Source organism: Saccopteryx bilineata, chromosome 1 (assembly GCF_036850765.1).
Source record: "Saccopteryx bilineata isolate mSacBil1 chromosome 1, mSacBil1_pri_phased_curated, whole genome shotgun sequence".
Taxonomy (NCBI): Eukaryota; Metazoa; Chordata; class Mammalia; order Chiroptera; family Emballonuridae; genus Saccopteryx; species Saccopteryx bilineata.
In genome coordinates this window covers 23,935,487-23,959,127 of record NC_089490.1, presented here as the reverse complement: position 1 = coordinate 23,959,127, position 23,641 = coordinate 23,935,487, and the positions used below count along the sequence as shown (strand labels likewise).

The 23,641-nt window shown below is 41.0% G+C and overlaps 2 protein-coding genes across 14 annotated transcripts in view; one reads left to right on the top strand and one right to left on the bottom strand.

Annotated features, from left to right (window-relative positions):
- Positions 1-437: 437 nt before the first annotated feature.
- Positions 438-22,740, bottom strand: SLC25A27 (solute carrier family 25 member 27). Of its 12 annotated transcripts, none has more exons than XM_066251948.1 (10): positions 22,298-22,740; positions 21,441-21,500; positions 19,652-19,843; positions 17,794-17,878; positions 13,823-13,945; positions 12,036-12,148; positions 11,282-11,366; positions 8,311-8,403; positions 7,417-7,519; positions 2,090-2,242 (listed from the first exon to the last, which is right to left on the bottom strand). In XM_066251948.1, the coding sequence occupies exons 1-10, from the start codon at positions 22,392-22,394 to the stop codon at positions 2,222-2,224; spliced, it is 972 nt and encodes a 323-aa protein (XP_066108045.1). In that variant the 5' UTR covers positions 22,395-22,740; the 3' UTR covers positions 2,090-2,221. The 12 variants fall into 12 exon arrangements, 10 of the variants coding, with proteins under 10 accessions (XP_066108107.1, XP_066108045.1, XP_066108083.1 ...); XM_066251916.1 differs by having other exon boundaries at positions 2,114-2,540; XM_066251927.1 differs by having other exon boundaries at positions 2,114-2,374.
- Positions 22,741-22,926: 186 nt separating this feature from the next.
- CYP39A1 (cytochrome P450 family 39 subfamily A member 1) overlaps positions 22,927-23,641 on the top strand; it is a 77,471-nt gene continuing 76,756 nt past the window's right edge. For both annotated transcript variants that reach the window (XM_066251900.1, XM_066251893.1), the window contains exon 1: positions 22,927-23,251. In XM_066251900.1, coding sequence (XP_066107997.1) covers positions 23,075-23,251 — 177 coding nt within the window. In that variant the 5' untranslated portion in view covers positions 22,927-23,074. The remainder of the gene's footprint in view (positions 23,252-23,641) is intronic.

The window sequence follows — 23,641 nt, the reverse complement described above, 5'->3', positions numbered from 1 at the left end:
AAAGTATGAATGTGGTGAGATGTGTGTTGAATCTACAGGATTTAGTCAGGAGTACTGAGGGTCTGAATGTTCAAGCTAAAGCATGGTGACTCCATTCTAAAATTTATGCTAAAGGCAATTCAAATTAATTTAAAATGTATAAAAAATACCACAAAGAAAAATCAGTACAGTAATTGTTAGTTGTAATTAGGAAATCTGTATTTTAATCCTGGCCCTGCGACTAAGTAACTTAGAGAAGCACAAATAACTCTTGTCCTCGGGCTAAGTTTCCGAACATGTAAAAGGAAAGAGTTAAACCAGGTGGTCCCATGAGTCATTTCAGGTTAAAAAATTCCAGTTATTCATTTTGAATCCAGAGTCTCAGTACTTAACGTTTTCACCCTTTGTCCCTCAAGAATAAAGCTAAATGAATTTTCTATGGTCCAGTTTGCATATAATTCTTTAGATCCAGTTTTTACTTAATTTTAAATATCATAAAACATTAAAAAACCAAAGTTCCCCAAGTGGTTCTAATGCAGAACAGTTGGGAATTTATATATTATTATTTTTAACGTATTTAACAACTCAATTCATACAGATTGACAAATGCAATGGTAAATTAGACCCCCCCTAAAGATTTCATGCAATCAGTACAGAAAAACAAGACACTGCAAATTAGTACACCACATTAGAATATATCTTAAAGCACATTCACCTCATAAATGGCAGTGATTACGCATTAGTGCAACCAGAGAGCACTCGTAAACTTTTGTTCAACAGCATCCATGTCCGTGACATCTGTTTGGTCAGCCTCGAGGTCTTTCTTGGGTCTAAGCGTTTCTGCGTTTTCCTACTTTGTGAATTGCGGCCTCTACCCATAACTGTGGCCACCCACCCAGAAATGCGCGCTGATTTGGGGAAGCAAGCAGCATATGAGTGAATCTGAATAACTTTCTCATTTTTCTAACATTAAAAAGTGGATGTAATTCAGGGGTTGGAGGGATACATAACTGTATCGTAGGCAGTTTATACTTATGACTTTTTGGCAGAAAACTTTGTCAGACTGAGGAAGTTTCAGGCCAGAGACAGCTTCTATATGATTTCTGAGTTCTCTATTTCTAGGGTCCTTAGTGTCAGGGAAGAGGATACAAGAAAGGATTCATGTCAGAATTGGCTGACTTAATCACAGCATTGCTTTAAAAATGCCTCTACTGGCCTTATGATAGCGTTAAAGTTACGTTATAAAAATATCCACTTGTGCCTGACCTGTGGTGGCGCAGTGGATAAAGCGTCGACCTGGAAATGCTGAGGTTGCCGGTTCGAAACCCTGGGCTTGCCTGGTCAAGGCACATATGGGAGTTGATGCTTCCAGCTCCTCCTCACCTTCTCTCTCTCTCTCTCCTCTCTCTCCCTCTCTGTCTCTCTCTCTCCCTTTCTCTCTCCTCTCTAAAATGAATAAATAAAATTAAAAACAAAAACCAAAATACTTTAGAAACTGCTTCTCAATTGTTCTTCTCCCCAACTCCTCCGTTCCCTTGTTTCTTTCCCTGTCATTCCATAAAAAAAAAATCCACTTGTGCTTTAATTAAATAAATTGAATTTTTAATACACTACTCACAAAAATTAGGGGATATTTCAAAATGAATACAAAGGGATAAAATATCCGCTAATTTTTGTGAGCAGTATGTATATATTTAAATTTCTTGGGGACTAGCAACAAATCCAAGTTGTAATGGGATATGGAATAAAGTAAATACTTTGTTTTTATCAAGATTCAGTCAGTGGCTGTCAGGAAGTCCTTCTTGTGTGGGTGGTGCTGACCAGTGAGTGCAGCTTTGACTAACAACGGGCACTGACAGAAAGCAGCTTCCTCCTTTCAGATCCAGACATTGGACCAACTTGATTTTTCCATCTTCCTGGCAAGAAAAGGTACATTAACTTCCTTCAACACTAGGGAAATTCAAAGTGTTTATTCATGAATTTTCGTTCACCTTTAATTAACAGTATGTGTCTTTATTTCAATAACAGTAAAGTGAATTATCAAACTTCAATTGGAAACACTGACAGACAGGCTATAGTTCTTAATCACTGTGTTCATATGCATCCCCCCACATTCCTGTGGGCTACTTCAGATCTGAGACGCTGTCTCCACTTGGGCACTTCTCTAGGCGGGCTCTTCGGCACAGAATAACATCACCAAGGTCAGATCTCCCACAGGAAGCAGTCAGGAGTGCATTCTTCTTCAGAAAGTGCTCTGCTGGGTCTGATTGGGTGGCCATGTGTGATCCAACCAGATTGTTTTTGAACAAAAAGAGGATCAAAGAGAACTCAGGTTTCCAGATAAGAGTCAAGTGCTGCCCCCTATAAATCAGTCTCTGAAGAACAAGGTGTCTTCCTAAAGAGGTAGAAATAATAGGGGTGTGTGTTGCAGATGCCCGTATCTCAATGATAATAAACACTGTATCTTTAAGGGCTGCATCTTTAAGAGCTTAAAATGGACAGACTCCACTCATCTCTCTGATTTTTTCATAAGTAAGCCAGAACACCAGTGACCAAGGGGTCTGAAAGATTAACCAAAAGAGTTAGTGCGTATTTGAAAGCAATTACGAATACTCTACATATGTGCATACACATCTTTGAATAACAAAGTCATTCTGAATCCACTTAGGCCGAAAACAAATATTTTGGTATTTCGCCTTTGTAAAGCACTTTATAACTTACAAAGCATTTTCATGTCATATATTTTCTGTGAACAATTTACAACTGATACCCCTTTTCTTACAGATGAGGACACTGAGGCTTAGGGATCACATGCCTAAGAGCATGTTGTGGATCCAGACCACAGGCCCCTGGCCTCCATTCCACAGTTCTTTCTACTAACAATACTTCCTAAAAGGCTCAGTCCCAGCACGCCTGAATTCCAGGTGAAGCTCCTCTACATGTCATTTGTATGGGGAACATGACAAGGAGGCACTTAAGGACTTCAAAATGAAGATGGAAAAATACCCCCTGAGAGCGAGGTCATAGAACTAACACCTAATGTATCACAAAATGCATATAACCATTCACATCAAATAGAGAGATGCTTCCAGCTCAGAAAGACCTGACTTGAAGTTATAACTATGTCAAAAGGAATTATATGTAAGGGGATGAGGGTTATTTGACAATAGATATAAATGCTAAAGACATGGGAAATCCCAGAGTAAACCCTGGAAGTAACCATTAGAGAAAGGGTATCTTGGGTCCACTTCCTGTCTGGTTTAGTTGATAGGTGATGGGTAATGTTGATTGGAGAAAAACGCTACCAAACTAGAGAAATAAGCTTAAGCAATTAGAATATGAAATAGTATATTTGGTTGGAGAGTTTGTAAAGCAATATATATGTTAATGTGTTTGGAAATGTTTAGCATGTTATATTGGTAGACAGAACTACTAAATAGCGGATTTAGGAGACGACATGTACATCAGTAAATGTATGAAGATGTAGACAAAATAAAGAATGTGAAGCCATGATGATGAAAGATTTTTTTGACAACAACAAAGGAACCAAGACTGTAACTGTATTCGAATCATCGAGCAGAGGTCTCAGTTAAGAATGGACTATGCAATTATTCCTAGTGAGAAGGCTGGTAATTAGACTTCTTCCTCATGTTAGTGACATAACCGCATACACTGCGGCAACCAAACCAAATGCAATGAAATGTATATTATTCTGGGATTGAGCAAGGTGGGGTCATACTGCCTCTACCTAGAAGAAGGGATTGGAACTGAGTTTAGCTAGGTTTTGAGTAGAAGTTAAATAAGGAGACCACATAGCCAAAACAAATAAAAAACAAACCTGGGTAGTACATAAATGGAATATACTGAGCTGCTATGCAGAAGTGTGTGTGGGGAGTGCATATCTATTGGCACAGCTGTACCACTGGAAATAATCTGAGTATATATGGGTCCCTGTTATCTTCTCTGGCCTACCTACTGTCATAACCGTTGGGAAAATAGCAAAGTCTTTTCCATGCCTGTTACTGAGGAACTCAACATATAAGGGTTCTTGGGTTGATAGTCTTAAGTTCACAAATAAGCTCTTCCTTGTTACTGTATATTCTGTGTTCGGCAAGCAATTTTCTGATCACAACCTGGCTCCCCCTGTAGCCTGACTTCAGGAGGAAGCCCTTTGCCCCGAGGACTTCAGTATCTGACTCGCTTGCCAAGTGTGTTTCTCAATGAGTTTGAGGTAACACTGCAGTTCACTGGTCAGTGTCAATGAGCTCAGCTGAAGTGACTGCAGGTGCAAGGCCAGTTCTCTTGCAAGTGCTCACGGGTCTGGTTTCTACGGTCAGGGTCATACACTGCGGCAAACCAACAAGGCAGTGTCACCTGGTGAGCTCTGGCAGTTAGACAGCCTTTCTCTCGTAACATCTACCACTGCACAATTTCTCTTTTCTTTTAAAACTTCTATAACTAGCTGTAGAATCCTGAGACACTCAGTCTACTGAATTATTTAGGAGTACGGGTTGAGAGTTGAACAGACTTATAGTCAACTCCTAGCTCTGCCACACAGTAGCTATATGAACTTAAGCAAGTTTTTTATGCTTTGAGCCATAAGTGTCTCATCTGAAAAATGAGAATATACCTGTTTTACTAGATTCCTGTAAGACTTCAAAAAAGAGTTAACCTGTGAAAAGAGCTTAGCTCAGAGGCTGTACTCGTTTTGCTGTTGTTGTCTGCATGGTCTAAGTGTTTCTTTGTCCTTGATGTTCTCCCTGCCCCTCACTCCCCTGACCCTGATTTCATTTCTCACCAATTGTCTCACCCATCCTCACTGTCTCCCATGCTTGAAACCTAAAAGTCCCATTTCCTCTCCTTCTCATCTTCTACCTATAATCAGTTACTAATTCCCTGGAGTTAACCATAAAGGTCCCTAGAATCTGTCTTCTCTCCACTTCTACAATCACTTGCTGGCTACATCACTGTCAAAACTTCCTTTCTTGTATCTAACTTTCAATGTATCTTATACATTGCTGCCAAAGTAATCTTGCCCCCAAACACATCTTAGCACATTGCTCCCATATTTAAGCAGCTGCTTGCTAACTATAGGGTTACCCCCAAATGACAAAACTGGCCTTCTAGGCCGAGTCCTTACGCTCTCCTCTAGTACTCCAGTACTCTCCTCCCACCCCCCTGCGAGGACCTGCTCTCCAGCCACACTGAACCAATCGTCTGCGCTTCTCCACACATCAGGTCCACACACGGCTTGATGCCCATGCTTATAAGTTGCCCCCTCATGCTTTTCTTGACAAATGCCTACTAATCCTTCAAAGCTCAGTCAGATCAACTATTATCTCTTAAAGACTCTTATGCCTTCCTAAACAGTTCAAGACATTTTTTACTTCATTATTCCTATTCCCACAATGTTTTGTTCATACCACTGCCAAAGCAAGACTGTGTCCTCTGGAGCCAGACAGACTGGGTTGGAGGCCCTGACTCCACTAGTTAACTACTTACCCTGGCCAAGTTATCTAGACTCTTTATAAAAGAGAGATATGGTAGTAACCTACTAAATGGATTGTTGGGAGAATTCCATGAGTTAAGTCATAAAAATGATTAGCACAGTGTTGGCCATATAGCAAGTGATTTGGTAATACTGGCTTTATTATTTCTATAATTATAAATATTTAATATCTTTTCCATCACATTTTGTAAGCTCCTCTAGTACAAAAAGTAAATACCTTATTCCTTAGTGTTACCAGCATTTTTAATAGTGACTGGTTCATGCAGGCCAAAGCAAAATCTTCCTTTCCATAAGAAATACCCACAGAATTAAGATAATTTCACAGTATAATCCAGAATGTCAAAAGAATGCTTTACAACTTGGGTATACATTTATATCAGATATTACCAATGGCTTTGTCAATTAATTTCCTGTTAGTGGATAGACACCTACTATCCCTTGGTGACACCATCTCTTCCCAGTGCTTCAATGACCACCTGTGTGTGGATGCTGCTCGAATCTACATCTCCATCCCCGTATTCTCTCTAGGATCCAGACCCATGAGTGAGGTAATCATCCAGCTCTCTTCTCTCAGATGTCCTATAAGCATCCAAGACTTACCTAAAACTAACCTTGTTATTCTACCACAAAACCCTCTTCCCTGCAAATGATCCCATCTGAAGAAATTACATATCTGTTACTTGGGGCAGAAACCTGGGAGTGAAGCTTGACTTTTGTCTTCGCCAACCATTTCTCCATCCCATCCAGTCACGTCTCCATCTCCTACATCTTTTTAAAATCTATCTTCTTTTGTCTCTACTCTTACACTCTAGTTCAAGCTATTGTCATTTTTCATCTGTCAATACTCCTGAACTTTTCCAAAACCACATGGCAGCTAGAATGACCTTTCTAAAAACGCACAAGTTAGGCAGCTCGTGCGCCTCACTGTTACGGATCCCAGGGCCCTTCCCAAGGTGGTCCCGGCTTCTCTCCAGCCTCACCTGGTGCTGCTCTCCTCCATGTCTCTGGCCTTAGCCGGCTGGTTTTCCTTCCGTTCCTTGAACTCATCATGTTCTCTGTCTACTCCAACTATTTCCACTACTTAGAATGCTCCCTTCTGCCCTCTTTACTAGGCTAAGTACTATTCATTCCTCAACTTTCAATTCAAAAGTCCACTCCCCAGTGAGGTTTTCTTAATCTTTCAGCCGAGGCTGTACTTACTTGTTCTCTATTTCCACAGCACCCACACTTTCCCTATCGCCCATCACTTCCAGTTCCTCATTCAGTGCTTGTCATCACCTACACCAGCACCAGGCCAGGGGCTGAGACTCTTCTGTTCATCCCAAAGCCCGGCATGGAGTACAGGGCTTGGCATGGAGTAGGCACTCAATATTATTAATATTGTGTAAAGTATAGATTGTTTGAATTTCTAAACCCACAACTCATCCACTCTTTCAAAGATTTTTTAACTTAAAAAATATCAGAATACTCTGTTTTCACTCTATTTTTATGTTTCATAAATAAGTCTACCTAATTCTACATATTGGTTTACTTCGGTAAAAAAATAACATCTAAGACAAATAAAAATGATTTAACACTAGAATGCCCTCTGGTGTTAAATCAGTATGCCTGTCCAGAAATACAGAATTCCAGCTACACAGACTACTAGAGCCTCGACGTTACAGAACAATCTGTCTGCTGACTTTATAACAACAGAGTATCAGCCCATTAATTTCTGAATGTAACTGAATTATTTGCAAACTCGGAGGAGAGCTAAAAGAAAACAAAAGGGTATATATGTAAAAGAAAGAATTGTGTTTGAGGGTCGGGCCGTGCCAAAAACCAGAAGAGAAAAGGGAAAATGAAAAGTAATTAAAAAGTAATTACAGGTTAAAAGTAATTAAAGAACAAAGGAAACCAAACCAAAGGAAGGAAAAACCTTTCTTTACCATTCGCAGCCAAGAGGGTAGAAAGCCTTTATATAGACTCATGAACCCTTCGCCTTGAACAGCCTGAATCAAGCAGTCAGTTGATGATTTATATAAAAGTCCCCTAAAAAGGAAACAAGGCAATTTTGTTAAATTTCTTGTGTACAGATATACATATAAATAAAATATAAATTAAAAAACAGTCTACGGAAACCGACTATAAGTTAAATATTTTCTGCTAGTTAGGAACAAATAATATTTGTGGTTCTGTATATAGTAAGTCCTCACTTAATGCTGACGATAGGTTTTGCGACTTCAAGTAAAATGATGCATAACAAAACCAATTTTACCATAGGCTAATTGATAGAAACAAGAGTCAAATTCCTACGGCATCTCATTGATGTGATAAGGAAACATGTTGAATGAAATGCCATTACTTGAGGACCTGCTGTATACAGACCACCTCTTTGAGTCTAAAGGTACTGTCAAGGGTGACTCTTCTTATTCATCCCACCCTTGGTCTTATGCTTGGAATTCACTCTACCTGATCTCTTCCAGAGAGAACATACTATTTTATGTCATATCAAATTCTCCATGTTACCTGTAAGTCATAAGCTTCTGAAGAAAGTACTCTGTAAATTCTCAGCAGAGTATGTTTTCAAAACCTCCTTAAAAACAATAAAGTCACAATAAATATCTTGTGTCTAAATAATATGACTGTTAAATTAGCTTATTTCCCCAAAGGCACAGTACTTTTTCATCAAAGGGCAAGTAATTGCATAAAAACAATTTCCTGGTTGAACACACACACATACACAAATACGTTTCTATCAAGAATAAGTAAGGGAAACATCTTTAAAGAACAATGTTATTACAGACACTCAGACACATGGACACTGAAGACTTTCTATCTACCTTCCTTGCTTATCTCGTGGTTGATTCATTATTCGGCTTTTGATGACATCAGCTGGTGTTCCCAGAATAGAAGCCACCAGTCCAGAACATAAACTACAAATAAATGACATTGAATAATAACATGTAGCAGTTTCTGAATTTTAAGAAAATATTTAGAAAGGAGAATATTGAATAAATCACTGTAATATTCTTCATAATAATGCTATTTTATCTTAACCCCTTTGAGTAGTGAGTTTTTTTCATGCTCACTGACCCCCAGGAGTGAGTTGTTTTTTTTCCAGAAGATGAAATTAGTTAGTTACAGTTTTATTAACTTAAAAATCATGTTTGTTTGATAACCCAATTTATGAAAACAAGAAGAACATACATTTGCCTTTTTTTAATGTTGCCTTACACATTTTTAAGATAAATTGATTGTACTCTGGCTGGTCAGGAGGCGCGAGGACGTACATGAATGTTAGTACTACTCAAAGGGTTAAAATCAATGCTAAATTCATTAAAAAGGTAGGAAAAAAAAAAAGAATGTTATTCAACTGCACACTGAACTCCTCCTGGGCTGGGGGTAGGCTGTTTTATAGACCGTGAACAAGACAGATAAAATCCTGCCCGTGGGCACTTACACTCTACTTGGGGAGAGGTGGAGGAGAAATGGATAATTTCAGGCGCTGGTAAGTGCTGTGGAAAAATAAAACGGGGTAAGGTGATGGTGATGGTGACAGCAGAGAAGGCAGGGCTGCGGCACAGCCCTGGAGGCGCAGTGTTGCAGCGGAAGGAGGCCACAGTGAAGACCCCGAGTCCGGAACACCTGGTGTGTTTAAGAGACAGAAAGCTCCCCATGTGGCTTCAGCATCCTCGAAGGAGGGAGTCCGGGCAGGCAGAAGACTAAAGGAGCAGGCCGAGCTCCGCCCATGAAGGCTGTGTAGGGAGTCCGGTTGTATTCTAGGTAGTTTCCCTTTGACCATTATGTGCTAACAATGTAACTAAAGGTGGCTCTCTGTGCACACTATTCAATACCGCCGTGCCTTCAGTTCTTTCATTTGGAATGCCCTGCACCCGGCTTTTCCTTCAGTCTGTGCTCAGGCAGGAGCTCTGAGGAGTTTCTGCTCACCCCTCTCTCTTTACCCAACAAGGTTAATCACGCCTTCTTGTAAAAGGTTTCTTGTCAGTTACTCAAAAGAGACAAAATGAGTGTGGTCAACCTACAGCACTGCACAGTAAATCAAGAGTGTGTACATGAGTAGCTGACCCTGTACAGCAGGGGTCCCCAAACTACAGCCCGCGGGCCGCATGCGGCCCCCTGAGGCCATTTATCCGGCTCCCGCCGCACTTCTGGAAGGGGCACCTCTTTCATTGGTGGTCAGTGAGAGGAACATAGTTCCCATTGAAATACTGGTCAGTTTGTTGATTTAAATTTACTTGTTCTTTATTTTAAATATTGTATTTGTTCCCGTTTTGTTTTTTTACTTGAAAATAAAATATGTGCAGTGTGCATAGGGATTTGTTCATAGTTTTTTTTTGTAGTCTGGCCCTCCAATGGTCTGAGGGATATTGAACTGGCCCCCTGTGTAAAAAGTTTGGGGACCCCTGCCTTAAGTCTTTCCTAAAAGACCTATCTGTGAGGTGGAGTAGTGTTTGTTAAGCAGATTGATGCCTGCTGGGAGATCCATGAATCTAAGGTTAGAAGTATGGGATTTCAAAAACCCTTTGGTAGAAAGACAATGTAAAAGAAAGATGATAAAACCGTGGGACTTTCAGACAGACCTGAATAACCCGCTCCCATCGTCCATAACATAACACTGGAATAACAAAATAAGCATCTGGAAGAGAAGTCTCGCGATGACTGGACCAAGTGGAAACTGGTAAAGAAAGTCTCACAGGCAGAGGGAACAGGCACGAAGCTTGCAGAGGAAAGAAGACCGGGGGGGGGGGGGGGGCTGCAGCTACAGTACTATAGGAATGGAGGTACAAGTGGAGGAGACCTAAAATCCTCAGCTCTCCGTGAAAGAGGAGGCTGGACTATCGGTAGTGAAGGTATAGGGCAAACTGTGGACACACCTGGGGGGGAGTTTGGAATGGGCAAGAGCAGTGAGCAAAGATCTATAAAAAGACTGCCCTAGGAACACTAAAGGTAACACTTATTTTCAAAGAGGAAGAATTGAGAAACGCCACCCTAGGAATATCTAGTTAAGGTGAACATGAATGAGGAATCACATCTATATGTACTCCTAGCTCTCAGTATCATTGCTTTGACACTACTAATATACTTTTGGGGTTGTCTAAATAGCACAAAGGGTTCTAGAATTTGAAAACAAGATCAGGAGCTAAATAAAATCACTATAATGTTAAGGACATTAGACATCTATAAAATAACTCACTCTGATGGATACTTGAACTTGTGTTGCAAAGAAATGAAGGGATGTGCTGCTCCATCTCGGAATGCTTTTCTAACACATATCTACTTCTATCTCCTTTGCAGCCCCTTCCAAATGGTCATTTCTTTTCTCTGTTCTCTGCAGTAACTAGTCACTTTTTTTTTTAACATTTACTGTACAGCATTTTTATACTTGTCTTGTTTTCTGCCTCAGTCAACTTCCTGGGAAGGAGTCAGGTTTACTGTCTGTACCGACCACAGGGCCTTGAACAGTGCCTGGAACATAGAAGATGCTCAGACATGCCTGCTCGGTTGAACTGAAGAGTCAGTCATCAGAATCTGACCCTGGGAGGCCCCATCAAGGTGCAAATATCTGGGGCAGTTCAATCTGAAATGCTCCACAACTCTGTCTCTGTCTTCCCCATTTTAACTCCTGCAACAACCTTTAAGAAAACTGCTCCTTATAAATGTTCTATCACCTTTCTCTAAGTGTGATATTCCTAGATTGCCGATTGAACAAGACAAAAAGTTCGAGCGTATGCCAAGTATGGGAGGAAAGGTGATCTAGAGAAGGAGTCTAAAACTAACACTGTCACTTACCTAGATAAACCGTGAGTCGTGATATTGTCCTCAAGTGGTGTATTCAGTACCAAGTAGTGTTTCACTGTATCGTAAGTGGTTAAATCTGGCAACAGAAAGAAAAAGACGACTCTAACATTTATTCATTCAACACTGAATATCTTCTGAGTCTTTGAGGAAGGTGTGAGGCACAGGAGACCTTAGAAATAATTTGGTCTTACATCCTATTGTCACAATTTGCTTATCTTTGGAAATCCTTTCCACACATCACCACACAAAAAAGTGAAAATGCTCTAGGGAAAATATTCAATTATGATATTACAACACAGAAGGAGACTATTGACAATGCATATTATTAAAAATAATATTTTTCATTTTCTTTGATGTAAGTCCTTATGATGATTTAGGCCACGGGTCAGAAACCTATGGCTCACGAGCTAGATGTGACTCTTTTGATGGGTGCACCTGGCTCGCAGACAAATCTTTAATGAAAAAAAATAATAACGTTAAAAATATAAAACTTTCTCATGTATTACAATCCATTCATTTCCTACCGCTCATGTTCATGGTTGCTGGTGGCTGGAGCCAATCACAGATGTCCTCTGGGACAACACCAAATTTTTATTGGATAATGCGTAAGGTATACGGGTCGTTGTATGGCTCTCATGAAATTACATTTTAAAATATGTGGCGTTCATGGCTCTCTCAGCCAAAAAGGTTCCCGACCCCTGATTAGGCGATTAGGCTTCTTAGGATTCAATAAAGTTTCCATTACCTCCCATGTTCACCAGCGCTGCTCTTTGTATATTGGGTACCCAGCCTGCCCAAAGCCCACGTATTCCTCCTTCAGCTAAGATTTTTGCAAATGCGTGATGCACACCACGAAATCTAAAGGAAAAACGAAATGTAAAAGCTGTGTGCATTCCTTTGTACAGAATGCAGTTGGAAGCTTTGCCTATAGCTTTTATGATGTGGAGTAAAATAACATCTTAATTATCCAGAATTGTTAGAAATTAAAGCAATCCACATAAGGCTAATTTCCAAATAAACAATAATCCTTTAGAAAAAGGCCAACAATGAAAAGCATGTTTGTTTATTGATTTTAGGTGGGGGAGGGGAGGGAGCGGGAGAGAGTAAGAGAGTGGGGAGAACATCAATCTGCTCCTGTATGTGCCCTGACCAAGGATCAGCTGGCAGCCTCTGAGCTTTGGGACGAAGTCCTAACCAACCAAGCTATCTTACCAGGGCTAATGAAACATTTTTAATTGAAATCTTTATGAACTGTCATTCTCTTCTCAGATTTCAAACAGATTAAAATTCCTTTATTGATATTTTATATAATCAGTGTACATATTATAGGAGGGCAGAGTAGTTATCATACCTCCGGATTCATTTATTACTTTGTGGGAGACCTACAAATTTTGTAATTTCACCAAATACCAAACATTAAAAAAAAAACACTGATCTTCACATAATCTCATAAATGATATTTTTAGGCCAAAAAGTAGGAAGGACAACCTCCTCACAAGAGGTTTTAAAATGAAATACTTTTGGCTTCATCAAAATTTCATTCTTATTTTGCTTATTTTTGTCTACATAGATGAAATATGGTGCCGAGCCTGGAAGGTCAAAGGGGAGGCCGCGTGCCTCAGCCCCGCCTCCCCTTCCGCCCTCAGCTGGGGAGCAGCCGAGCAGAGGGCGTGGCCAGCGCTGACCCCACCCCCCCTCGGCTCTGCGGTCCTGAGGATCAGAGCCTCTCACGCTCAGCTCCGGCATTCCACACTGTTCCCCTCTCCCGGGAGGGATCTTTATCTGCAAGAGTCTGCCCCCTTTCCGGGGGAAACTAGTAAGTAATATTTTTATAAATTGTTGAACATGAAGCCATTGGCAGAAAGACAGACTTCGATAACATAGATTATCATACGATGGGAAGATCTGATAATACACAGGCATGATTTTAAAACTTCCTTAAACTTGGTGAAAGGAAGAGGAGTAGGATGTTAAAACTTCCTTAAACTTGGTGAAAGGAAGAGGAGTAGGATGAGGCAGGGAAGCGGGACGGCTTGCTGCTTCCATCTGCCGAGTTGTGGGAAGGTCAGCTTTGCTGCTCCCCTCCTTCAGGGAGAAAAGGAAGGAACTCAAGCTGTTGACACCCATGGGCCAGGCAGTCTAACTGTCAGGCAAACCTTGTGAGATGGCCCCTGGTAAAGACAAAGAAACAGCGACTGGAAACGTTTAGTGACTTCCACACACCACGCCATGAGGGCAAGACGGGGATTCACACAAGGGCAAATCTAATGATCAAACCCTTGATAGCCGCCTCCTTGGCTGGGAAAGCAGCACAGGTATCATCTGTCTGGCAGAGAACACGTACACCTTGTCATGGAAAGAGAGAGCCACTCAGCTCTCCTCTTAGGATACAACTTCCCAATTAAAAGAGTCGGAATTAACGTCTCTAGTGAATGCTGAGGTTACAAAAATGCCTACACCTCATAGATAAATGTTCCAAAGATGATGGCAGTGAAGGGGGACAGACAGGTGTCAGGGAATTGGAGAACTTACCGCAACGGTTTTCCTTCGAGTTTCCTTTTTCCTTCCATTTGCATCTGAACCTTCACTAGGTCAGTTGGGTTGGCCAGAAACTGGCCCATCATACCGGCCATCATCCCTCCGATCACCGATTTCCTAATTAGGAAAGGAGATATATTTTTCAAGGTTACCACCAAGTTCACAAATTTTGTAGTGAACAATACCATGCTGGCACAGCCCTTGCATCCGAGATTTAAGACAAAGTGAGGAACGGACCCAAACAAATCACAGAGGAAAGCAGATGGTTTTGTATGTTCACAGATGGAAAGGTTATAGGAGCACAAGGAGGTGAAATTCAAAGCAGAAGTTCCAGGGGCCTTACATTGCCCGTAATTCAAAGGAAGGGCAGCTTGCTCAGGGATACAAACATCTGAACTGATCATTTAACTGAAGTTTACTTCCGACCACAGGATAATGAAAACAGCATAGGTGTAATTGGTATACGGGACAAAGGCTGATAACTCAGGTTCTAGGAACTGCTGTAGTATTAGTTTACCAAACTGAGGAGGGTTTCAAACTTTCTACTCTCTGAAGAAACTGTGTCCTAGCCCATTCCTTCTGCTCGCCTCCCAGAGCCAGCCGAGATCAGAGCGAGCCTGTGAGACTTCAGTGTGCTCTGTGTCTGCACCCTTCTCTCCATTCCCACTGCTCTCGTCTCAGCCGGGCCCCAAACGTCTCTCCAGATAACTGCAACAGTGTCTTGGGGACAAAGGGGGACTCTCTTTCCTTTACTCCAATATTTGAAGGGGTACAAATGAGCATACAGGAAACACGGGTCCCCTGTTCCAGTTCCCCTCTGAGGCACTCACAATCACGAGTTCTTAGGCTTTTCTAGAGACGACAGTTACACACTCACTGAGTGCACAGTATGGTAAGCACTGTTTTAAGCATTTTTAAAAATATCTAATTCTCACACCAACTGTATGACATTAGTACTACAGTTATTTCCTCTTTACAGATGAGAAAACAGGCATAAAGCAGTTAAATGACAGCTCCACAGTATATAATTACAGCCAGTCTAGCTGACTGCAGGTACCATGGCTCCACCCCCTTTTTTTTCTTGAGAGAGGAAGTGGGAGGAGGAGAGGGAGGGAAGAAGGGAGAGGGAGAAAGAGAGAGAGAGAGAGAGAGAGAGAGAGAGAGAGAAGCATCAACTCATGCTCCACTTAGTTGTGTACCCAGTGATTGCTTCTCCTATGTGTCCTGACCAGGACTTGAATCTGCCACCTCAGGTTCGAGCCAGCACCCTCAGGATTGGGCTGGCACCCTCAGGAATGAACTGGTGCCCTGGGGATAAATCTGGCACCCCCAGGAATGAACCTGTGCCCTTGGGATTGGTTGGCAACCCTAGGATCGGGTCAGCAACCCTGGGATCAGTGACCCCAGGCTTGAGCGAGTGACCCTGGGCAGAGCCCATAGTCTTAAGCACTGAGTTACAATGGACAGTTTTGTCTACATAAAAATATATGTATAAATATTCCTTTTTAAATGTGCACGTGTAGAATGCCAGGCTGTATACAGTTCTGCACTTTGATTTTTTTCCCTAAGGTATATCTTACAGGTTATCCCTATCAGTTCATAAGAGAGCTGCCTCATCTTAAAAAGTAGTCTCATGGCATTCCATTTTATGTATACACCATAACTCATCTAACCAGCATACCTTTCACAAAGAAATCTGCCCTCTTACATGACATCTGGCAGATCCTGTCAAACTGCTTTCCATAGAACTTGTATTAATCCACACTCCCTTCAACAGCCTCTGAGAGTGCATTTCTCACAGTGATGCGCACAGTACGATATCATTGTTTTTTCTCTTTACAAATCTCATAACCATTACCTCCACTGTAATTGTCACTTAATCCTAATTGTTTAGGCATTTGTCTCGCATTACTTGTGAGATCACTGATGGCGGGGATATGGCTCTTTCATTACTACAATCTCAGTGTCAGGTTCAAGACTGGCATGCCATAGTCATTCAATAAACACCTACTGACAATACATTGCTCTGACTGTGTCAAAGGACATCATGCCCATACAACCTGAGAGCTGACTTCATAGTGAAATATGCCCTCTGAATTTCTTACCTATCCCTTCTCCTTCTGGAGGGAATTAGAAAATGCAAGAACTGTTCATCTATTCCACCGTTAACTCTGCAAAGCAATTAGAGCATTATACTTTTTCAAAAACAGTGCCTGGAAGGTGAAATTCTGCTTTTTGTCCTTTTTTTTTTTTTCTGACAGAAACAGAGAGAGAGAGAGAGTCAGAGAGAGGGACAGACAGGAACAGACACACAGGAAGGGAGAAAGATGAGAAGAATTAATTCTTTGTTGTGGCACCTTAGTTGTTCATTGACTGCTTTATCGTATGTGCCTTGACCCGGGGGCTACAGTAGAGCAAGTGACCCCTTGCTCAAGCCAGTGACCTCGGGCCTCAAGCGAGTGACCTTTGGGCTCAAGCCAGTGACATTGGGCCTCAAGCCAGAGATCTTTGGGCTCAAGCCAGTAACCATAGGGTCATGTCTAAGATCCCATGATCTAGCCAGCAACCCCAGCTGATCCCATGATCTAGCCAGCAACCCCAGCTTAAGCTGGCGACCTTGGGGTTTTGAACCTGGGTCCTCCACATCTCAGTCTGATGCTCTATCCACTGTGCCACTGCCTGGTCAGGCTGGTCCTTTTCTTATAGTTGTGATTTGAAATATTTTATTCTAGAAAAGATATTAAGAAAATCTTCATATGTCATATAAAATTTACCTTTTTCTTTCAAAGCTATGTCTCCCCATATAAACATATAATTTATTTAACTACTTTCAAATTATTAGTTATTTCAATTAAAATAATTGCTCTTATCAACACTGCTACAGTGAACATCTGTGTGTGTGTGTCTATGTACAGGTATGAATACTCTATGATGATTATCATAGAGAAAGAGTTGCTGAGTCAAAGAATTACACATTTAAAAATATTAACAGGGGCTTTATGCTCCAAAGTGACTTACATTCCCATAATAGCTCAATGGCCAAATTATAGTTTTAATTAATTCCCCTGATTAGTTGTAAGTTTGAACATTTTTAAATGTTTAAATGTTAAATGAACATTTTCTCTTCTTTTATGAAATGCCCACTGACATCCTTTCTCTATTTTTCCTTTGTGTTCTTTATCTATTCTATTAATTTTTAGTTTATGGATTTTTTTTTTAGATGAGGGGAGGGGAGATAGTGAGAGAGATTCCTGCATGCGCCCCTACTAGGATCCACCCGGGGCCAATGCTCAAACCAATGGAGCCACTGCTTGTGGGAGGGGAAGACAGAGAGAAGGGAGAGGAAGAGGGGGAGAGAATCAGCTGGTTGTGTCTCCTGTGTGCCCTGACCAGAAATCAAACCTGGCATGTCCATACGCCAGGCTGATGCTCTATCCACTGAGTGACCAGCCGGAGCCTATGGATATTATTTATAATAACCTCTTTGATTCTGTTTCTGTTATAAATATTGTAACTGATAGGAACTTAACACTTACCGTCTCATCTAATCCTACAAAAACAAAAGCCTGCTGGTAGCTATTACTTCTACAGCTAGGAAAACTGAAGATAGAACAGATGAAGTAGAGTTTGCCAAAGGTACACGTTGGTAGAGCAAGAATTTGAGCCCATCTCTGTCTGATTTTAAAGTTCAGGATTTCTCAGTAGAAAAAGGAATAAAGAAGGTACTCTATAACAACTTTTTAATAGTAAATAATATATATGCACAATTTTATATACATATATATACACTTGTATACAATGTGCAGTAAGCACTCAATTATTTAGATTTATATTGTAAATATTTACTATTTTAAGCCTGTAACTTACAGCAATTTTGGTACAAATGCACAATTTTGTATAAATCTAATGGATAAAACATTACAGCCTTAGGAACAATAGCATATTATTTTCAATACAAAACTTACCAAAGGGGATAATGCTTATCTTCACTTTTGCCAAACACAACTTCACGGAGATGTTCATATGTGACCATTCGACCTCCAGAGTACACTGTGTAAAAGAGATCACGACAGACAAAGGTGAGCTCCTTGTGTGTTTAATAACATCAGAGGGCATTCTGACCTGGCCTAGTCCATCTCGTTAGCTGGATCTTTTTCTCATGCACCCTACACTTCTTCACATATGGACTTCTTGATGTTTCTCCACATGCAGCTGCCTTTTTGAGCCTCAGGCTTTCTCTATGCTGTCTGACCTTCCTTGAACAGATTCTCCCTTCTCTGCTTTGTAAACACCTTCTAGTCTTCAAAAGTCAACTTGGACAACTACTTTGTCAGAAAATGCTCTCTGACCTTTCCATGTTCTAGGCTGTCATTATCTCTGCTATGTGTCCCCTCTGTTCCCACAGGACTCCACAGGCACACATCTATACCGCATTTATCACAATGATTAGAGATTAGCTTGATTTTCTGCTCACTTTTTCACCAGACCATGAGCTTTTCAAGGCGGGTTTTCATTACTCTATGTACCCTAGTACAGAAGTTGGTGCACAGTTGGCATTTTCATTCCATAAATATGTATAACTTCACTGCGTAATTTATTATAGTACTGTAATTTTTTTAGTCAAGTGTCAAACATGAAATTAAAGCTTAACTGTAAAACCAAATACGGTGGTCAACAAATACAAATGAAACGAAGTGAAATTCAAAACAAAAATGGAAAGCAAAGAGAAAATAAAAAAGAATGGAAAATAAAAATCATTACAATCATATCGAGAGTTTTTCTTGATATTTCCAAAAGTTTGATGAAATATTTCAAAATATTCAAAAGTAAACAAAGTACCAAAACAATAACAGTCTCTATGCATACTTCTGGACAAATACACTTGAACTTAACTCATTCGAAGACCTGAAGCTTTAAAGATAATAAGATGGTAGCTACTACGGGGCAGTCCTCTGATCAAGGGTCCCCTCATAGTTGAGGAAACATTATGAATGTCAAGGGGAAAATGCCACAGCTGTCCTACCACCTTCTGAGGCCAAGTGTATGTTCTCCTGTCCACAAGCTGAAAACTCAACAACTCCTATCTCTGTGAGTGCCACCAGAGAAGCAGAGCAGAGTGTGTTCTGACCGGCTGCAGTGTCCTTACGCCTCTTCTCCCTTCAGAGTGACTCACGGCCCACACAGCCAGTTAGGCAGCTGGGGAACTGAGGCAGAAGGAGCTGCTTTGCGTGTACTCTACTGCCAGAGCTGGATAAGACAGCCACCTCTGCTGCTCCTCTCAGAGTAGCCTGGTTTCTAACACCTGGGACACACACTGGTGAGATCTGGCATTGTGGTCAAATAGATTTTAATTTTTAAAGAACATAAAAATGTAAAATTTTGTGTTTAAAGTTTCTGAAGTGGAGACAAACATCAATTATTCAGTTTTTCTAAATCTTGAAAGAAAGTAGGAAAAATTTGAAACATATGGCAAAGTAGAGAAAATAATATTTATATATAACTCTCTAAATATCTATCATTAACATTTATCAATTGCTAATATTTTTTGTCATATTTGCTTCATTTTTTTATGCTTAATTATTTTAAAGTATATTACAGACATCATGACAGTTCATCCCTAAATACTCCTATATGCATTTCTAAGAATTTAGAGCAATAATTCCTTAATAACCATTGGTAGTTATTTTTTTTCTTAAGAGGCTATATATTCATTTATCACATTAGAAAAAAACTAACTGGTTTCTGGATATAGCTAAACAGAAAATCAGAGGAGACAAACGCAGAAATCATAACAAACTTACCAGCCAGAATCAAGATAAATACCTATGTGTCTGTAAATGGCAGGCGTCACTCCTTGCCAAAGCTTTAGGAAGCCTTCCTCTTGGACAATCCCTAGGGCTGTGCGCACCATGCCCCTATACGGAGTAGACTCTCTTGCACTGTCTCCCAACCGAGCAAGGGCAACTTCTCCTTGCATTTGGAGTCGAGTTTTTGTGAGATCGAGGGGAAAGGTTGCTAACAAAACAAAACAAAAAAAAACGAGGGGGAAACCCAAAATATTCAGAGAAACAAACAAAAAAATTCTAAAATCACAGGACTAATACTTTAGTCACCACAGGAGCAGTGATTCTCGACTTTTAGAATACACCACAATCAGCTAGGATAATTGTTAGAAATGATAGATTTCCAAGCCCCATACCTACGGATTCTCAGTAGATTGTTGGGACGTTAGAAATCAGCTGAGTCTATGCACTCCTGTCTAGAAATCACTGTACAGGAGGACCTCCAAGTCTGAGGGGTTTTCATTCAGAAATATCAGTCTAAAATTTATTTTTGTTTTCCAATGGGAATAATTTCAGGAATCCATATTCTCTAATATTCTCTTGACTGCAATTATGATTAAGATCTAATGTGACTTTTAGAATACTACTTATGCTAGGTTCTTAAATGTTCGATGAAGCTAAATTCTATACAGTCATTGATGATATTCACATGCAGATAAATCACTAGCCTGTTGTTTGAGATACAGAAGATGCATAATTATGGAGTTTATAATGTCATATTTTATATATGAGGGTGGCATGCTCACAGCCCTTCTATTGAAGCACATATTGAGTTGTTTTTCTAGCACTGGTAAGTTTTATGCCTGGACACCTTAGAAATACTAAGTGTACTTGAAAATTTTTTTTCTAATGATTACATTTTGAATGAGAGATAAACCTTTTACCTTGAAACAGAATGATGCTACCTAGCCCACATTAGGAAGGTCAAGTTTTAACTTTATATACACAATGTCCCAAATAACTGAGATAACTAGATTCAGATAAGTTCATGAACATTATTAACATTACATAAGTCTTTTCAGTGACCCTGATACGAAACCATAGCAATGCCTTTTCCAAGAGAAAACAGGAAGAGAATATTAAATCTTATCACTGCTCTTTGGAAACGTTTGTATCTTGCTAATAGTCTTCCTAAAACAGAAGTAGCTTACATATAGAAAATTCAAGCAACACTTTATTGAATTATGAAACCTGAAAAGTCTTAGGTTAGAGGAGCCTCTATATAAGCATAGGTTATGCCTCTCAAAATAATTTTGTTGTTCTTGCTGCTTCCTTACATAATGGTTCTGATCCTAAATTGTTTTGCACTCAAAACCATCTCATGTGTTGATTCTACCTGGCTCTCATCCCAGCCCACTCACAATTCACCATGAATTTTTAAGAGGAGAAATATTCCCTTACGAAAGCCATTGATCACCAGGGGGAAACATCAGTTAAAAACAAACAAACACAAAACTGAAAATATATTTCATCATTCAGCAATGTGCTTCTAACTTTTTGTAAAAAGTTGATCAATTGTATTTCAGTAAAAACAATGAATAAAAACAATTCTCCATCAGTTTGGGGAATAGAGAAGATAAGAGAGGGTTCAAAGGGCACGAGTGGAGGAGCACAAAGGGCAAAACAACAGACTGTGCTGGCTGGGCTGCAGATACAAAGTAAACTCATTTTAGAGCAGGACAAACATTTACAAATGATAACACAACTGAGCTGTCGCTTTTGTTTGTTTTAAATGGACAAAAAAATAAAAGAGTAATCTTCAAACGCACAGTGAGGGCTTCCCAGGGAACAGTAGGCTCTCTTCACAAAATCCTTGGAAGAAACACCACCTGTTCATGCAAGGACATCATCATACCGTTCTCGGTGGCCTCTTAAGTTTCTCTGGCTTGCTTACGCAGATGTACCTGTTCGTTACTATGCTCTTCTGATACTGAATAATGCTTCATTATAATAAGCACAATATTAATTGTCTCAGCTTGTCTTCTCACCAGCCTGTAAGAAGGTCAGGGCTAGGTCTTTCTAATTATATCTGCACATTCTCTACCACTGCAGTAATTATAATAATGTCATGATTATTGGGTGCCCTGCATTGGATTTAGCATTTATGCATTATTGATTTTTCAGAATCTTGCAAGGTAAACACAATACAGACGAATTAAGATCAAGGCAGTCAACTGGCAAAGGTTCAATAAGTGTTTTAGGTTAATAACTGCAAGTCCCACAAGTTGGGTCCACAATTTGGATCCAAACGACAACGATGTAGTGAGGCTGCGTAAGAATGTAAATCACAGAGATTATTTCAAGAAGGATGAAAAGTGGATTGTGTTTTTCAAAAAGTCACCTTTACTAAAGGGGAAATGATCCCTAAGGACGAACGACAGCTCGTGAAGCTTCTAAAAGTACATGTTTGGGACCAGATGCACAACTCTGAGGGAGACAAAATGGGCAGGCAAAGACCTAGTGACCCCCAGTCCCTTTTCCATACAAGCCGGCCTTGCCCCTCCCCACCGCCCCCGCCGGACGAGCGTGTTAGGGGAGGGCGCCCCCGCGGACTGCACGCACCCAGGCCCGCCGGCCCCTCCCCGCCGCGCCCCCGCCCCCACCACCTCCAAGCGTGCGCCCCCACCAGTCGTTGCAGAGGCCCAGGAGTGGGCTGCCGGGTACCTAGCTCGGCCACCGTGGCCGCGCAGCCGGACAGTACGAACTTGCTCGCTCGGGGCCATCTCTGGACGAGCGGCAAAAGCCTCTCCTCATCATCTGGGTCCGACATTAAGGAGCAGGAGAGGACGACAGTGCACCCCTTGTAGCCGGCGCCCCGCGTCGCGGCTGGCAAGCCACCCTGCCCGGGCGACCCCTCTTCAGCAGAGGAAAGGCGCGGCGGAGACCATGTCCGCTGCTCGGCTGGGCCAAGCGAGTCCTGCGAACCGCAGCCTTCCTAGCAGCCCCAAGCTGGAGTGGTCCAGCGCACAGATAACAGAACAACAACGCGGCGCCATGAGGCTTCTGGGAAATGTAGTTCCCCGGACCTTACGTCTCTCGGGCCGCAGTCTCTGATTGGCCATGAGCGAGCCGGTCGCCTCGCCCCTCCGGTTTCCATGGCAACAGCGCGTGTTTTTTCTTCTTTGCCCTTCTGAACCTGCGGTCCGACCTCGGTTCAGCCTTAGCTTTCTGTCCCTGTTGGCCAAGACCTGGAAGAGAAGTGGGAGGGAGCGATGATGCAAAAGACATCTAAAAATTGGGGCGGGGAAAGGAGGCTACGATTCGAAAGGCGGAGAAAGCTGCAAAAGTTGCAGGAAAAGATATTGCGAGGTCCGGTGGGTTCTCCCTGTTCCAGAGGGAAGAAGCAATCGCTATGGCTGCAGGATTTTTTCTTCTCTGATGCTGGAAGGTGGTAGACAAAAACATGGAACTAATTTTCCCATCAGTGATTATAATCCTAGGTGGCGTTGCTCTTTTGTCACTTCTTCAGTGGAAGAACTTGCGTGGACCTCCGTGCATACGGGGCTGGATTCCTTGGATTGGAGCTGCATTTGAGTTTGGGAAAGCCCCTTTAGAATTTATAGAGAAAGCAAGAATCAAGGTATGTGATCTTAGCAGGTGGGGTTTCCGATGAAGGTAATGTTTTCTTTTTTATTTTCTTTCATTGAATCTCAAATTTAATGTTAGAAGACTGGGAACAAACCTGCTATCCTCAGTTAAGCGTTCTAGTCATTTGTGGATTCCTCAACTAACAATTGTGCCTAATGCGAGGTTTTTCAAAAGAAATAGATTTTCCTCAGTTATGAAGTACAATGCAGCTTGCAACTGATTGCCTTTTTCGAAGTAGAGATTACGGATGCTAATTACTTCATCAAAAAATTCTGTATATGTATATTAAGTAAATGTTTGCAATAATTGGAAAGACAAGTGTAATTTCAATTTATGAAAACACCTAAAATTAGTAACCAAGTTGGAGTTAACACCAGGCTGT

What these genes read in the sequence shown, in the direction of transcription:
- SLC25A27 (XM_066251916.1), bottom strand. Translation starts at nt 22,394, where the DNA reads ATGGCCCCGAGCGAGCAAGTTCGTACTGTCCGGCTGCGCGGCCACGGT. An exon ending in CCACGAGATAAGCAAGGAAG is followed by an intron (nt 7,520 to 8,310) that starts GTAGATAGAAAG and finishes TTTCCTTTTTAG; the next exon opens with GGGACTTTTATATAAATCAT. An exon ending in TACCCTCTTGGCTGCGAATG is followed by an intron (nt 2,541 to 7,416) that starts GTAAAGAAAGGT and finishes TTAATCTTTCAG; the next exon opens with ACCCCTTGGTCACTGGTGTT.